Below are 17,771 nucleotides of genomic sequence, written 5' to 3'. Positions count from 1 at the left end.
GATTGCTCATGTATGTCAGTAAGATCAATGTGCTTGAAATTATATGTTCTTGTATTATTATATGTATGTATATATACTTGTGTTTTGCACTGTTTGGAAAATCAATAAAGATTAAAAAAAAAAAAAAGAAGAATTTTAAAGGAGCTTCAGCATCTGACATTTCCCAGGTGTTGGCTCAGGGGGATACCCCTGCACCAGGGCTGTAGAGTCGGAGTCTAGGAGTCGGAGACAATTTTGGTACTAGAGTCGGAGTCATGGGTACCAGAAACTGAGGATTTATCTACCGACTCCACAGCCCTGCCCTGCACAACACAAAGCTCAGTTCCACAGCAGAGGGTTGATCTGCAGGATCCATAGGTGTGATTTGAGAAAGATTAGGATGACAGAGAGGCTCAATACCCCTGCTCTCCCAAAATGACTCCACAGACTAGAAGGAGTCCGGGTTGCAGGCTGGTGCACATAGCCAGGAGTCTGAAGCAGCCCTAGACCAAGGAGATGATACAACACTGTGTAGAGGTTTTAAACTGTTGGATATAATGGAAGTTCTCATGGTTTCCCTACGGGAATTAAATTTTGAACCCCACAGAAGTCCCCATCTCAAACTTCTCTGTTAAGATCCAGTCCACATATTTTCCTTTACATCCTGAGATCACCATAATGCTGGCGGAGTACTGGGACACGCCGGAGGGCCCTTTAAGGAGTGCCAGGACCATGTCCAAATTCTATCCGATGTCTCCAAATTTTCAGCAGCTATTTACACAGCCTAAAGTGGATTCGTTGGTAGCACAAATTACTAAGTTTTCAAGTTTTAATTTTGGTTTGATGAATCGCTTATTTAATTTACTAAGCGAATTACAAATTTTAAAAAGTATAAGCATATACTATTTAATTATTAAATATAATAGGTTAAACTGACAGACTTACAGACTAATAGATACATAAGGAAAGAAGGGTAGAACTACAATTCAATTTTTTAGAGTATAGAAGAGAACATAAATGGAAAACAAAATTGGGAGGAGAAAGTGAAAAGTGAGAAAAAGCTAAAATAAAATTTTGAGCACATTTAAAGATTAAAGAAATCTCTAAAACGAAAACTCTTTAAGTTACTTTTAAAGTGACTCAGATCATTTTCTTCTCTTATATATTGAGGTAAGGTATTCCATAGTTGCGGAGCCATTACTGAGTACATATCCTGTCGTCGTGTTCCTATAACTTTCAATGAGGGAATTGTTAAAAGTTTTTGATTATACTTCACTTCCTAAAGTAATCTTGAAGGATGCACAGGATAGGAGGGTGGATCTCATGCTCAAGAGGCAGTTTGAGGCTTTAGTCTTAGGTCTTAAGGCAGCAGGTGCGGCCTCATTTGGGGGGTGCACTTGCCACAAGATGTTGTCAGGCTCTGACTCTGGGGGAGGGCGCTTTTCCCCAAATGTTACTTTCAGGAATGGACTATGTAGCCGATGCTCTCTATATGATGTGTTTAGAGTAATGAGCAAAGTCTCTGCTTACTCTTATTTCCATCCTTAGAATGCTTTTTATTGGACAATGGTCAGGTGATTCAGCATCTAAGGCTACCCTAAGAAGACTTGCAATCAGATTTGCTTAGACCAATGGGTGTTGGACATCATTCAAGAGAGTTACAAGCTTGAATTTTGTCATCCACTTCAGGATTTTTTTGTGGATTCCCTGGCTGGAAGGCTAGAGAATGCGGACAAGGTCTGGGCAACAGTAACATTAACAAATATGAGATGGATTATGATTTATATTGCTTTGTTTATATGTTTGTGTATTTTGATATTTATGTATGTTTATCTGGAATAGGTATAGGCAGTCTACAATTTTTTTTTAAATAAATAAAATAAAGTCCCTAATAGGAATTCAGGCCATGGAGTCTGTCCAAGACACAGACTCGGGCAGATCTGTATACTTCATCGTGCCCAAGACTCGGACTTCAGACCGATTCTAAATCTTGGAATGTTATACTCGCACTGAACTGCAACCGTGCATGAGTAACTAACCTTGAGACTTGTCACAACATGCACAGACTTGTTTCAATACGCTTGCTTCTTTCTTTCATAAGCAGGTAGATAAATTATTGAACACTTCTCGTACTTCTGTGCTTAAAAGAAGAGCGAGACTTCTGCTTGATAATTTCTGAAGACCATAATGTAGCCAAAAAAGTAGAAAGGGCAACATCCAAAGCCAGAAGAATGCTTGGATGCATTATGCCTCTGTATAAGTTCTAGAGACTACTTAAATTGTGTGAATTTTTTTGCATGCGACTCCTGGAAGTCATTCATCTTTTAAGTGGAAAAAAAAATCACACAACAGAGAATTGATTAAACATTAAAATTTTCTATAAGAAATAAAGGATCATTCAGGAAGATAGTGACATGACAGTCTGAAGATCTGTTTAGTAAGGCTTTTTTGTGGGTTCATATGCTATATGCTTTATGTTGACACATCACACTTAAAAGCATACAGAAGTGCATTTCTTTGATTTTAGCTTATAATGTACAGCATATTATACAGTATCTGAAATAGAGATCTTCTAGTAAATAAAGTAGGGCAGGGGGAGTGCCTTATTAGTCATGATATTTAGCAAATAGGATTAAAACCGAGTTCTTTTCCTTTCCAGTCAAATAGGCCCTCCATCTTCCCCTTCAACAGGAGATAAAGAGGAGAACCCATCTGCGCTGGCTGAAAATTGCTTCAGAGAATTGCTTGGCCGAGCAGCTTATGGAAACATGAATAATGTTGTCAGACCAGTATTTGCGTAAGTTTGAGCAGTGGCTTATTTTATATCTGTATTTCTACTAGGGATGTGTTTTAGCCATCAATTTTTGTTTTATTTCTCATATCATTGATGGGATTTCTTTTTTTAAATTCATGCGTGTTAGTGTTTTTTAGTTTCATGGACAATGTCATCAGTATTGTGCCTGTAACTCAAATATTGCACATTATTCCTCTATAAGGATCCATTGTACTAATAAAGTTCTAAAGTGGTACCTTCAATGCCAAAGTAATAATAAAATCTCTCCTATTTAGGAGTTTACATTATTTTGTTTATCTCTGTCTAAAAGAACAAAACTCAGTTTGTTTCGACAACTGTAATACCTACCTAATAATAATAATAATAACATTTTATATATACCACAGGACCATGAAGTTCTGTGTGGTTTACAATGATTAAAAGATGCTACAAATTGAATAGAATTAACAAAGTTAAAAGCTAGTGATTAACAGTTCTAGAGATCAGTTATTTTGGAATAAGATTGTGCAGGTCAGTTGCCTAATTACTTCAGGAACAGGTATGTTTTTAGGTGTTTCTTAAATTCCCCATAAGTAGTAGGCATAAGCAATTGTTCCAGATCTTTACCCCATAATGTTGCCTGATGTAAGAAAAGATGTTGATGATGGGGGAGGAGTTAAGATGGTGGCAACGTGAAGTCGGCGGTTTTACCAGCGGTCCAGGAGATTTTTCTGTTCTTCTATATCAATAATGCCTCATTCAAAACGGAAGGGTAGTGTCCGTTCTGAGCCCACTGCAGCCTGGACTTCTACTCCCATCCAAAGATCCATTCTGGACTTTGCCGCTGCCTCTTTTGGCCCCGAAACTCCGAGAGGAAGGCTCGGGCTATCTCCAGCCGGAAGAACGACTGGAGACTTCGAGCAGGAGGTGTCTCTCTCCCCTCCGGAGCCTGTTCCACCCCCGCACCCTGCTCAGGAACTCGCGGTCCTATCAGAGTCTCCCTTTGCGGAAGCCAGCGCTGGGGAGACCCCGTTTCAGGGGCTTGGATCCGCGAGGATTGAAGGGCAGCAGGGAGCAGTGCGAGCCAGCATTGGAGCTGGTTCTGAATCAACAAAGTCGGAGGCGGTCACCCTCGAAGATTTGGGATTCTCTCGAGCGGTTAAACACCCAGGTAGCCAGATCTTCACAAGAATTAACTACACTTGTAAGTACTGTAGACGCTCGGTAAATACTTGGAGAAAGTTAAAGAAGATTTTTCAACAGAAATAAAAGAAGTTAAGGACAATGTGGTAAATATTCAAGTTGTAACCAATAATTTGATAAAGGAATGAACAGTTTTGAGCAAAAAAATTGAACAAATGGAAAATTATAATCGAAGATTAAAGGTACGTCTGTTGAACTTTCCGAAGGCCTTGGGGGTTACACCTACTGAAATGTGGAAAAGGTATTGAACTGATATATTAAAGTTTTCCCCAGAACATTTTCCTCCACTTAATAGAATTTACTATTTGCCTAAAAAGAAAATTGCAGGAACTACACCAGGCATAGAGGAATTGGTGTCAACAGACGCTCTTAATGTTACTGACTTATTAGAATCTACTATCTCCAAATCCACAGAGAGGGCCACACTGTTCATGTCTTTTGTCTTTGAACAAGACATGAATGCAATTATGCGATTGTATTTTTGAAATCCTCAACTAGTGTTCCTAGGAAAGAAAGTATGGATGTTTCCCAACGTCACGAGAACAACGCAGGAGCAAAGAAAATTATTTCTAGCTATGAGAGTAGAGACTTTAACCCTTGGAGCGACATTCTTATTAGCATATCCATGCAAATGTTTGATTAAATATCAAGGAGTTAAATATGTCTACTATACACCAGATCAGTTACATGCTTTTTTAGACTTGAAAGGTTTGGCTACTGGGAATGTTTAAGATCAGAAAGAAAAGAGGGGGTTAATAGCTGTTAAGCCTTTCATTTATTGATATATTCCTAAATATTGTATCTCTTTAATTTATTCAATTCCTCTCCCCCATTTGAGTTAGTGGTCTAAGGAAGATTGATTATGTTCCTAGTAGCAGTAAATGCGAGTATCTTTAATTTGTTTTTCTTTCTGTTTTACTTGTACAAGAAGAATGTTGTTGTGGAGTATGTAAAAATTTCAATAAATATAAAGATTAAAAAAAAAAAAAAGATGATGGTGTCTTTTAAATTTACATCCTTTAACCGGTGGGGAAACAAAATTCAAGTGAGAGATTCTCTTACGTCTGTTGGTTGAGAAAGAGAAAAAGTCAGTTATATATTTAGGGGCTAAACCGAATAGTACCTTGAACTATGAGAAACTAAGAATGGAATTATTTCCATGTTAGGTCAGACCAAAGGTCTCTTAAGTCCAGTGTTCTGTTCCAACTCCAGTATTTTGTTCCAGCTGTGGTCAATCTAGGTCATAGGTACATGGCAGGATTCCAAAAAGTATAGTTCCTATGCTACTTACCATATATTCAAATATAAACCGGGATTTTTGTGCCAAAAAATTGGCCCAAAAATGGGGAACTCAGTTTATATTCGGAGAAGCGCCCCTCCCAGAATTATTGTAGGCCACCACCGCCAGGCTCTGCACCCTATCCCCCCTCCCTGCCCTGTCCTCATTTCTCCTCTGCTGATCCCTGGTGGTCCAGAAGTGTAGCGGGAAGGAGTGAGCTTTCCGTGCTCCTGCCCCGCTGCTAACCCAGTTGGTGGTGGCTGCCGCAAGATCGGGTTTCTTCAGCCACTGAGTGGCACCAAGCAGGAGTGTGCTTTGGCGCTGCTGCTTGGCACTGAGTGGCTTCCTGACTGGCTCATGTGAATTCTCATGAGAATGCGCAGAAACCAGTCAGAAAGCCACTCAGTGCTGAGCAGCAGTGCCAAAGCACACTCCTGCTTAGAAACATAGAAACATAGAAAGATGACGGCAGATAAGGGCCATATAGCCCATCAAGTCTGCCCACACTATTTACCCACCCTCTTAAGTCTTCTGACCCCTTAAGTATAATTGTAATTATACTGTCACTCTACTGACCCGCTCGTTCAAGTCCTAGTGACCCTATCCCTTGGCATGACCTCGTAGGGATCCCACATGGGTATCCCATTTGTTCTTGAAGTCTGGGATGCTGCGTGCCTCGACCACCTGCACTGGAAGCTTATTCCAATGCTCGATCACTCTCTCCGTGAAGAAGTACTTCCTGGCGTCTCCACGAAACTTCCCTCCCCTGAGTTTGAGCGGATGTCCTCTTGTGGTCGAGGGTCCCCTGAGAAGAAAGATATCGTCTTCCACCTCGACCCGTCCCGTGATGTACTTAAATGTCTCAATCATGTCTCCCCTCTCCCTACGCTCTTCAAGAGTGTAGAGCTGCAATTTGCTCAGTCTTTCCTCGTACGGGAGACCCTTTAGCCCCGAGACCATCCTGGTGGCCATCCGCTGAACCGACTCAATTCTGAGCACATCCTTACGGTAATGTGGCCTCCAGAATTGCACACAGTACTCCAGATGAGGTCTCACCATGGCTCTGTACAATGGCATCATGACTTCAGGTTTCCTGTTGACGAAGCTTCTCTTGATACAACCTATCATCTGCCGTGCTTTAGATGAAGCCTTCTCCACTTGTGTGGCTGCTTTCATGTCAGCACTGATGATTACTCCTAAGTCTCGTTCTGCCGTAGTCCTGGTTAAAGTTTCTCCATTCAAGGTGTAAGTTCTGCAAGGATTTCCGTTACCGAGATGCATGACCTTACATTTCTTGGCGTTAAAGCCCAGCTGCCATATCAAGGACCAACTTTCTAAAGTACGCAGGTCTTGCTCCATAGCATCCTGTAGATTATAGCTGTTTACTATATTGCATAGTTTGACGTCATCAGCGAATAAGGTTACTTTGCCTTGAAGCCCTTGAGTCAGATCCCCAATGAATATGTTGAAGAGGAGTGGGCCCAGGACCGAACCCTGTGGCACTCCGTTAGTCATTTTAGAGAGGGTACCATTAACTACCACCCTCTGAAGTCTGCCATTAAGCCAATCTTTAACCCATGCAGTTAGAGTTTCTCCTAATCTCATCGATTTCATCTTGTTCAGCAGCCTGCGGTGTGGGACGCTGTCGAACGCTTTGCTGAAGTCCAGGTACACGACGTCCAAGGACTCTCCTGAGTCCAGTTTTCTTGTTACCCAGTCAAAGAAGTTGATTAGATTGGACTGGCATGACCTACCCTTGGTGAATCCATGTTGGCTGGGATCCCGGAGATTTCCCTCATTCAGGATCGTATCTAATTTATACTTAATTAGTGTTTCCATGAGTTTACACACTATTGAGGTGAGGCTTACCGGTCTATAGTTTGCAGCCTCAGCCTTGCAACCCTTTTTATGTAGAGGAACGACGTTGGCTGTTTTCCAGTCTAACGGAACTTTCCCCGTACTTAGTGAGAGATTGAAGAGCACTGCCAACGGTTCTGCCAGAATGTCTCTTAATTCTCTGAGCACTCTTGGGTGTAAATTGTCCGGTCCCATGGCCTTGTTAACCTTCAGCCTTGCCAGTTCGTTGTAAATATCCCCAGGTGTGAACTCAAAATTCTGAAACGGGTCATCCACGTCTTGTTTTATCATCAACTGTGGTCCGTGTCCCAGTGCTTCGCAGGTGAAGACTGAGCAGAAATATTCATTTAGTAGTTCTGCTTTTTCTGAATCTGCTTGGTGCCACTCAGTGGCTGAAGAAACCCGATCTCGCAGCAGCCACCACCGACCGGGTTAACAGCAGGGCAGGAGCATGGAAAGCTTGTTCCTGCCCACTACACTTCTAGACCACCAGGGATCGGCACAGGAGGTATGAGGACAGGGCAGGGAGAGGGCTATGTGCAGAGCCTGACAGGGGTTGGGAGGGAGGGAAGAGAGCTGGGAGCAGTGCCTGGAAGGAAGGGGGCTGGGTGCAATGCCTGACAGGGAAGGGTGGGAAGGGGGCTGTGTGCAGAGCTGGGCAGGGCACTTGAATATTAAGCTGCCCGACTTATATTCGAGTCAACCAGTTTTCCTCCTTTGGGGGGGGGGGGGGGGTCTCGACTTATATTTGAATCGACTTATATTCAAGTATATACCGTACCTCCAGGGTTAAACAATGACTTTCTTCAGGTCTACTTTAATAATGCTTACTAGACTTTTCCTACAAGAATTTTTTATACCCAACTATGCTAACTACTTTAAACATGTCATCCAGTACGAGTTCCAAAGTTATAAAGCCTGGGTACACATAGTAACATAATAACATAGTAGATGAAGGCAGATAAAGACCCGAATGGTCCATCCAGTCTGCCCAACCTGATTCAATTTAAATTTTTTTTTTTTTTTCTTCTTCTTAGCTATTTCTGGGCAAGAATCCAAAGCTTTACCCGGTACTGTGCTTGGGTTCCAACTGCCGAAATCACTGTTAAGACTTACTCCAACCCATCTACACCCTCCCAGCCATTGAAGCCCTCCCCAGCCCATCCTCCACCAAACGGTTTAGATCTTCGGACACTATAACCCCAAGGTCCCTCTCCCCGTTCGTGCATATCAGCTTCTCTCCTTCCAGCATATACGGTTCCTTCCTATTATTAATCCTCAAATGCATTACTCTACATTTCTTTGCATTGAATTTTAATTGCCAGGCATTAGACCATTCCTCTAACTTTTGCAGATCCTTTTTCATATTTTCCACTCCCTCTTCGGTGTCTACTCTGTTACAAATCTTGGTATCATCTGCAAAAAGGCACACTTTTCCTTCTAACCCTTCAGCAATGTCACTCACAAACATATTGAACAGGATTGGCCCCAGCACCGAACCCTGAGGGACTCCATTAGTCACCTTTCCTTCCTTCGAGCGACTTCCATTAACCACCACCCTCTGGGGTCTGTCCGACAGCCAGTTTCTGACCCAGTTCACCACTTTGGGTCCTAACTTCAGCCCTTCAAGTTTGTTCAACAGCCTCCTATGAGGAACTGTATCAAAGGCTTTGCTGAAATCCAAGTAAATTACATCTAGCATATGTTCTCAATCCAGCTCTCTGGTCACCCAATCAAAAAATTAAATCAGGTTCGTTTGGCACGATTTACCTTTTGTAAAGCCATATTGCCTCGGATCCTGTAACCCATTAGATTCAAGGAAGTACACTATCCTTTCTTTCAGCAACACTTCCATTATTTTTCCAACAATTGAAGTGAGGCTCACCGGCCTGTAGTTTCCTGCTTCATCCCTGTGACCACTTTTATGAATAGGGACCACATCCGCTCTCCTCCATTCCCCAGGAATCACTCCCGTCTCCAGAGATTTGTTGAACAAGTCTTTAATAGGACTCGCCAGAACCTCTCTGAGCTCCCTTAGTATCCTTAGATGGATCCCGTCTGGTCCCATCGCTTTGTCCACCTTCAGTTTTTCAAGTTGCTCATAAACACCCTCCTCCGTGAACGGCGCAGAATCTACTCCATTTTCTCGTGTAACTTTGCCAGACAATCTCGGTCCTTCTCCAGGATTTTCTTCTGTGAACACAGAACAGAAGTATTTGTTTAGCACATTTGCTTTCTCCTCATCACTCTCCACATATTGGTTCCCAGCATCTTTTAGCCTAGCAATTCCATTTTTTATCTTCCTCCTTTCACTAATATATCTGAAAAAAAATTTTATCTCCCTTTTTTACATTTTTTAGCCATTTGTTCTTCCGCCTGTGCCTTCGCCAAACGTATCTCTCTCTTGGCTTCTTTCATTTTCACCCTGTTGTCCTTTATGCTCTCCTCTTTTTGGGTTTTTTTATATTTCATAAACGCCAACTCTTTCGCCTTTATTTTCTCAGCCACTAGGTTGGAGAACCATATCGGCTTCCTTTTTCTCTTGTTTTTATTGATTTTCTTCACATAAAGGTCCGTAGCCATTTTTTGTATTGCTCCTTTCAGCTTAGACCACTGTCTTTCCACTTCTCTTATGTCCTCCCATCCTAACAGCTCTTTCTTCAGGTACTTTCCCATTGCATTAAAATCCATACGTTTGAAATCTAGGACTTTAAGTATCGTGCGGCCACTCTCCACTTTAGCCGATGCATGACCAATCGTATCTGTGTTAGGATGCAGTCTTTAGGGAGTAGCATAACATAACATAAAATCAACTTATAGACCGCATAACCTTAAGGATCTATGCGGTTTACAAAAGATTAACCTTTATTACAAATAGACATCTTCAAATTCCTTCTGAACTCCAGGTATGACATAGATAATAAGAATAGTTGCTTAAAATCTTTATCCCAAAAAACGGCCTATGACATGACAGACTGCAGGTACAAAATTACTCTATGTGCACATCTATCAAACTCAAGTAATTTTTAGAAAAACTCAAGTTTATCCAGTGCAATTGGGAACTATTGTAAACATAGTGATGTAGGTCAAATATGATCTAATATGTCCTTGCCTTTCACAAAACTTCTGTCTGTTCATCTTCTGTATGATTAATGGAACACTGAATGCCAAGTTCTCATTTTATTTTTGAAGAAATATGTATCAAATTAACTCCAACAGCTGTGCCTGTTAGTAAAGAACAAATACTGAGAGGACAAACTATTCATATAAAATAAGATCTGATTAAATGTTCTTTCTTACAATGCTTTTGCATAGTGATATTCATTGTAATCTTAATAGCACTATGTTATATGGTTAATGTGATGCTGTCTTGAACTCAAATATTTGTTTTTACTTAAATGTTCCAGATGGCTTTTGATTTGGTATATTGTTTTGTTCTTTCTATGATCTGACTGTAAACTCTGTGTTGTCTGTTACAACACGTCAAAACATTTTAAAAAAGAGCTGGTGAAAATTGCCATGGGTCAGATTTGTCCATTCTCCAGGGTACAGAAGATAGTACAATGGCTATAATGATATAGAAATGCTCGGGGTTTGATGTAATTAGCTGTGCATCAGAACAGTGTTCTAAGCTCGATTGTAAAGCATTTTAATGCAAGGCCTAAAAGATACTTGATTCTTGATGCAGTCATCTAGTAACATGCAAATTATTGTCATGGCGTACAAAGGTGTGTGCTAACAGAACATGTCACTGTAGTAATCTGCAGTCGATTTGCTGCATTGGGAATAAAATGTTCCCTTTGTTCTCAAAGAGCAGGGATTGATTCATGCACTAACAGGCATTAAAAAAAAAAAAAAAGACAATCCAACTACCACCCTCTATTCCCATTTCCAAACATAAATTTTTCTGCCTCCCCTTTCAACTTCTTACAACCCTTTAAACCCTGGGACTTACCAGGTCTATAGCACTCCAGCCTAGGCAACCTGTAAACCCCCTCTTCTGTGGATCAATAATACATACTTGGTTGGGGAACCATTCAGCGGTGCCAACCTCTCACTGCTACCACCTTGTAAAATGCACCATTAAGTGATGCATTTTGATTATTGCTCCCTCTGCATATAAAAAATGTGCACTTTTGATCAGTGGACATACAGAAGGAGAACACGCAGTAATATGAGACTACCACTAGGATAGAAGCACCATGTTGGATGACACTGCTGACCACTATTTAGTGCCTGGGACCCCAAAGTTGGTCCCGAGGGGTGGAGGATGGTTAGTAGGACTCAGGGGGTGATGTTTTCTGTTGGAGGGTCTGTGTGTCTGGAGGCAGGATTGCTATAGTTGGGGGAATTCTGAGTTGTAGAAGAGGGGTGGGGTTGAGATTTAGGGAGGGGTATGGATTATGATAAGGGGCATTGAACCATGTAGGGGGAGCAGAGATGTGAAGGGAAGAGAGTGTACTGCCTCAAAATTTATCTACATATAGTGGGCCGTCACCACATTATATGAGGCCTGATAAAGTGGATGCTCCAGTGTTCCCTGGTACTGCACATAACATGGTAACTATGGGGTAACTCTTTGCCCTGTGCAGTAACCATAGGGCAGATGCTGGGCGCATCTTGTATTTACTGCAAAGGCTTTGCATTTACCATATATTCAGTTTTGCATGTAACCCATAAGTGTAAAATCTTACCACTCCTTAGTAGACGTGTCCCATAGACATTTTCCATAGTAACAAGAAAGGAGAAGTATTTGACAGAGCTCTCCTCCAGAAGCTGTTATAGTTTTGGGTGCTACAATCCTGGACTGAGCCAAGAGTCAAACCCAAAACTCCTACTTTTTTAAATCATATTCATATTATGCTAGTACAAAACAAATTGATCTCAGTGATTACAGAAAATAGATAATGCACAGCAAATATAGTACGGTATTGCAAAATAAAAATCAGCAGACATTCACAGTGTGCTATAATAAAAATGAGCAAATAGAGACTGTGTAGCTAAAAGTGAGAGGCTGTGATAAAGTAAACTTTCACTTCTCTCTTTCCTCTTTATAACTTATCTTTACATACTGTATTATTTTTTCCTAGGCACTTTAGCTTAGATTGTGAGGCCATTTGGGACAGAGAGGGTAATTCTTTGTGCCTAATACATTAGTTTGTAAACCGCTTAATACTCATGTACAAGCAGTATATCCAATACAATATGGGACTCATAATTAAAACTTAAATATATCTAAAAATCCGCCCAAGTATGCACTTGGATGACCTAAAAGACAGGTCATCCAAGTGCTAATAATCAAACTGACTTTCTGGACATATCCAGGGACTTTTAGGCCACTGAATGTCGCTGCGCGCCCAGATCTAAAAGGGGCATATCTGAAGGAGTGGTTAGGGTGGTATTTGGGCAGGATGTGGGCCAACCTAGACGTAGTCATCCTACAGGGTAATTGAATGTTTCATAAGACTTCCTGGACGAAACTTATACTTTGTGAGTGAGTTAGACGATGTAAAAGCAGGTATAAGTGCCAAAAAGGTATCCAGAGTGACCAGATACCCATTGCAGAGACAACGTAAAGACCCCCCACACACTCCCCCAGTGATCACTGATCCCCTCACACTGTCACAAATATCAGAATAAAAACATCTCCAGAACATCAGCACCTGCTATAGGAAAGCCTAGTAGAGCTACATAGGTGTCTTAAGTAGCCTGAGAGGTGGGCTAGTGAACCGTAGAGAGGAGGACCCATGCCCATAAGACACTCTAACCACTACATTCATGGTAGAAAATGTGAACCCACAAAAAAAACCCCAAAACCCTACTGTACTGCCATTTAGGTGCCACCTGCAGCCATAAAGGCTATTGGGGTAGTAGACAGGTGGGTATAGTATGTTTTTGGGGGGCTCACCATAACTTATAAGGGGGTTCTGGTGAGATGTTTATGTGGCACCCTTTTTGTGAAGTTCACAGTAGTACCCTGTAAGGTGCCCCACTTCTGTGATGCCATGTCTGGGTGGCCAGTCCATCACAATGCTGGACCCTCCCACATCCAAATGGTCTTGTTCTGGACATTTGGGACTTAGCCAGTCATCTGATATTTTGGAAATTCAGCTGCATACTACATTAGGAGCGCTGACAGTGACAATTGGGCTGTGTGGAGATTATGTGCAGTCGGCTGATATTGGGGAAATTCGGCTACATATTTGCTTATTCCTGCCTGCCTGCTCCAGTTCTCTCGCCTTCTAGGAACTTGCTTTGACTGCTGCTGACTGCTGATGGCTTTTGTAGTCAACTGAATTGATTGTGGGAGCGCTCTACCTGCCTGCCTGCTTCGGATCTCTTGCTTAATGAGAACATACTTTGAATGGAGCTGAATACATTTGGAGCACTGACAGTGGCAGTTGGGCTGTGTGGAGATTGAGTGAATTGGGGTGGCAGTCGGCTGCATACTTTACTTATTTCTGCCTGCCTGCTCTAGTTCTCTCGCTCTCTGAGATCTTACTTTGACTGTTGCTGTCTGCTGGTGGTTTTTGTGGATACCTGCATTGATTGTGGGAGCGCCTTGCCTGCCTCTGTGCTCTGGCTCTCTCATTATTTTACCTGCTGCTAAATGCTGGTGGGTTTTAAAGATAGCTATATTTGCTTAAATGTAAGAGCTCCCTGTCTGACTACATGTGTTAACTCTTACCATCTGAGAACATACTTTGTGTTGTTGTTTTTTTTTTTTTGCTGACTGCTGGTGGTTTATATAGACAGCTGCATATATTATAAAATCACCCTGCCTGACTGTGTGCTCATAGAAACATAGAAAGATGACGGCAGAAAAGGGCTATAGCCCATCAAGACTGCCCACTCTACTGACCCATCCCCTTAGTCTATGCCCTAATAACCCAATTCCTTAACTCTACCTTCGTAGGGATCCAACATAGGCATCCCATTTATTCTTAAAGTCTGGCACGCTGCTTGCCTCGATAACCTGCACTGGAAGCTTGTTCCAATGATCCACCACTCTTTCCGTGAAGAAATACTTTCTTGAATCGCCATGAAATTTCCCGCCCTTGAGTTTGAGCGGCAGTCCTCTTGTGGCAGAGGGTCCTTTGAGAAAGAAAATATCATCTTCTACCCCTACGCGTCCTGTGATGTACTTAAATGTCTCAATCATGTCTCCCCTCTCCCTATGTTCTTCGAGAGTGTAGAGCTGTAATTCATTCAGCCTCTCTTCGTACGAGAGACCCTTGAGCCCTGCAATCTTCCTGGTGGCCATCCACTAAACTGATTCAATTCTGCGCTCAAACTCTCTCACTTTTTGAGAACGTCAACTATATCCTATTTAACCCTTTCAGGACCAAGGGACATATTTGTCCCATAACTTTAAAATCCTATAAATTTTGATTGGGATAGTCTACAGTTCTAAATTTAATATGTACGGATTCCATATGATACTACCTTTATGTAAACAAACTGGTTCCGACATTCATTCATTAGCGTCGTTGCTAGATTGACGAGAAGATTCACTTGCCACACTGTCCATAAGCCAGAAGTGTGATTTTTTTAAATAAAAATAATGATATTTCACAAAAAAAATCAATTTTTTGGCATCTGCAAGCCCTTTTTACCATAAAAATGTCGTCAAAACCACAAAAATTGGCCTACGATCCTTATGGTCCTGAAAGGGTTAACTCAAGTTGGGAAAGTAATTATAAGTAGTGCAATTGAGAAGAGATTTGCTTATTGAATCAAGGATGTCTACGCGGAAAAAACTGGATAGCTATGGATTTGTGGGAAAAAAGTTAGGAGCTTCGAAGACGGTGGAAGTTAGCCCGAAAGAAACTAATATGGTGATATCGGAAGCTGTAAAAGGAGATGTAGAACTTCAAGGGAGCTCTCAGGAGGCACCGGATTCTTTGAGAGATCTGCTTTTAGACTTTCGTAAAGAAATGCAATCCATGCGTCTTGATGTTACTAAAGCTGTTACAGATTTAAAACATGATTTGGAGAATTGGTGAAGCGACAAGATGCGGTAGAAGAGCATGTTAATGCCATGACTGAGGACATTATTGCTGTACAACAGAAAGTGGCTAAAGTACACGTGGAGGAATCGGAAATGTGGGACAAGTTGGAGGATTTAGAGAACAGATCCCGGAGGTGTAATCTAAAGATCAGGGGGGTTCCGGAAGAACATGCCTATTTGGATGCCCGCTGAACTGCTTTGGACATTTGTAAAAACATCCTCACTAGTGCTCATGAAGGAGAGGGGCAAGTATCGGAGATTGAAATAGAACAAGCACAAAGGGCTCTAGGGCGCTCTAAATCCAAATTGCCTCGTGACATTATTTTGTGCCTGGGCAGCTTTCGGATAAAGGAGGAAATCTTCCATGCAGCGCGAAATCTGAGAGATTACAAATGGAATAATTTACGAGTTGATATTTATCAAGATGTAGTGGCTGCTACTCTGTGAAAAAGGAAGGATATGCAAGAGGTGACCGCCTATCTTCGCAGAGAGGGTATTAAATATAGATGGCTTTTTCCATTTGCCTTGGCACTGACAGTGGGGAGCACGACTAGACGGGTTCGAACAGTAGTGGAGGCTTGGAGGGAGTTACAAATATTAGGTGCTCCAAATCTCCCAGAGAGAGAACATGTTGGTGAACGAGGAAAGGAGAGAGAACATGTTGGTGAACGAGGAAAGGAAATAGCCGGTCCTTCTGGATGGCAGCGTCAAACAAGAGGAGCTACAGTGAGAAAAGCTGGAAGCAATGTGTCATCGGGTAGATTGGTGTGAGAGAGTTGCTGTCATCACTGGACATTCCTGTTGGATTGGATGCTTTTGTTATTTGGGAGACGAGTGGAAGGTGTGTGTTGTGTGAGTGTGTTTATGTTTTCATGGGTGGGTTGGAAGATGGTTGGAGGATTGCTTAGGTTGTTAATGAGAGGTGAGATTTGGAGGAATGTGTGGTATTTGTATGTAGAATGTGTGTTGAAGGGAATGATAGGGATACTGATGGTAAGGATAATGTGGTAGGGAGTATGTAATACATATTAGATGTATATCTTGGGAGTTAAAGGAATGTTTTGGGGTGGCTGGGGTGGTGGAGTTACTTCTTTCTTATAAATCTTGAGATCTGTATGGAAGGTCTTAAGATGCAGTTTTGGGTTGGGTTCAGGGGAGAGGGTGATAATAAAGGAGTAGTGGGGGAAGGGTTAGGAATAGGGGTGTTGGAAAGGGGAGATGGTACTCTCTATCTAGCTTTGTTACTGGATAGTCAGCTGATGTTCTGGTGGGGCCTGGTCAGGGGCTGGGATGGCCAGGTTACACGGGTTTTAAAGGTATATATGTGGAATAGTTAATGGTAAAGGGTCCTGGTTAATTTTGTAACTTGGAATGTGGGGGGGAACGATTCTCCCATTAAACGTTCAAAAATTTTACAATTACAGCGTCATAAAGTGGATGTGGCCTTTCTCCAAGAGACTCATTTAACTGATCTCGAACATACAAAATTAAAGCAATGGTGGGTGGGAGAATGTGTGGCAGCTTCTGCACAAGGAAAACATAGGGGAGTAGTGATTCTTTTTCGTAAGGGTCTTCTGGATAATCTACAAATTTTAGCTAAGGATGGAGAGGGACAATTTGTGCTCTGTCAAGTGGTGATAGCGCAGCAGAATTTTGTATTTTGTTGTGTTTATGCTCCTAATGAAAGTGACCCGGCATTTTATGCCAAATTGACTAGATTATTGTTACCCTTTGCTCAGGTCTCTCTAATTGTGGGGGGAGACTTTAATGCTGTTCATGATTCTAGTTTGGATTGTATGGGACCGGGGGTCCTCAGCGTCGGGTAGGGGAAAGAGAACTTCAAAAATTTAGTGAAAATCTGGAATTAATAGATCCTTGGAGGGTATTACATGGTTCTGAGAGGGATTATATCCATGTGTCTAGAGCACATGGTACACAATCCCGCATAGATTATATTTAGGTAACGGAATCGGTGTTTCGGAAACTGGTGAGGGCGGATATAGGTCCTTATACAATCTCTGATCATGCATGGGTACATGTGAGGTGGCAGGAAGGAAGGGGATCGCAGGGGATGTGGCGATGGGTGTTTCCACTTGCTTTGTATAGGGACCAAAACTATAGAGAACGGCTTTTGGGCACGTGGAAAGATTACAAACGGCATAATGCTCATGCAGAAGGGGATCCTATTTTAGTCTGGGAAGTGGCGAAAGCGGTATTGAGGGGGGAATACTATAAGTTATAGTAGTCATGTTAAAAAAGTTCAGGATAGGGAAATTTTACGTTTGGAGAGGGACATAGTAAAGGCCAGGAGGAAATATGGCCAATCTGGCAACTCTATGCATAGACAGGAGTTGATGGAATACCAAGTAACTCTCATTTCCCTTCTGCATCAGTGGGCATATAAATCCCTTGCTTATTATAAGTATCAGCTTTATAGATATGGGAATAAGGGGGGGGGGGGAAACTATTAGCCAATTAATTTCATCTAGAAAGGGCCCCAGTAGGATTCGAGCCTTGATAAATGAGCAAGGGAAGCAGGTTATAACAGACCCAGAGATTGGAGATATTTTTTTTCACTATTTAAAAAAATCTGTATGCCCCCCCTCCCCCCCCCCCCCCCCCCCCGTTGGAAAGGGGAATGTTGGCGGGTCCCTATTTGGATGGGATAA

General features: G+C 42.0%; 1 protein-coding gene across 2 annotated transcripts in view; it reads left to right on the top strand.

The window, feature by feature from the left end:
- EFR3A (EFR3 homolog A) overlaps window positions 1-17,771 on the top strand; it is a 325,895-nt gene that overhangs the window by 170,586 nt on the left and 137,538 nt on the right. For both annotated transcript variants that reach the window (XM_033933620.1, XM_033933619.1), the window contains exon 8: window positions 2,639-2,776. In XM_033933620.1, coding sequence (XP_033789511.1) covers window positions 2,639-2,776 — 138 coding nt within the window. The remainder of the gene's footprint in view (window positions 1-2,638; window positions 2,777-17,771) is intronic.

The sequence above is a fragment of the Geotrypetes seraphini genome, chromosome 2 (genome assembly GCF_902459505.1).
Source record: "Geotrypetes seraphini chromosome 2, aGeoSer1.1, whole genome shotgun sequence".
NCBI lineage: Eukaryota > Metazoa > Chordata > Amphibia > Gymnophiona > Dermophiidae > Geotrypetes > Geotrypetes seraphini.
The sequence above is the reverse complement of the archived record's forward strand: the minus strand, read 5'-3'. Positions and strand labels throughout refer to the sequence as shown.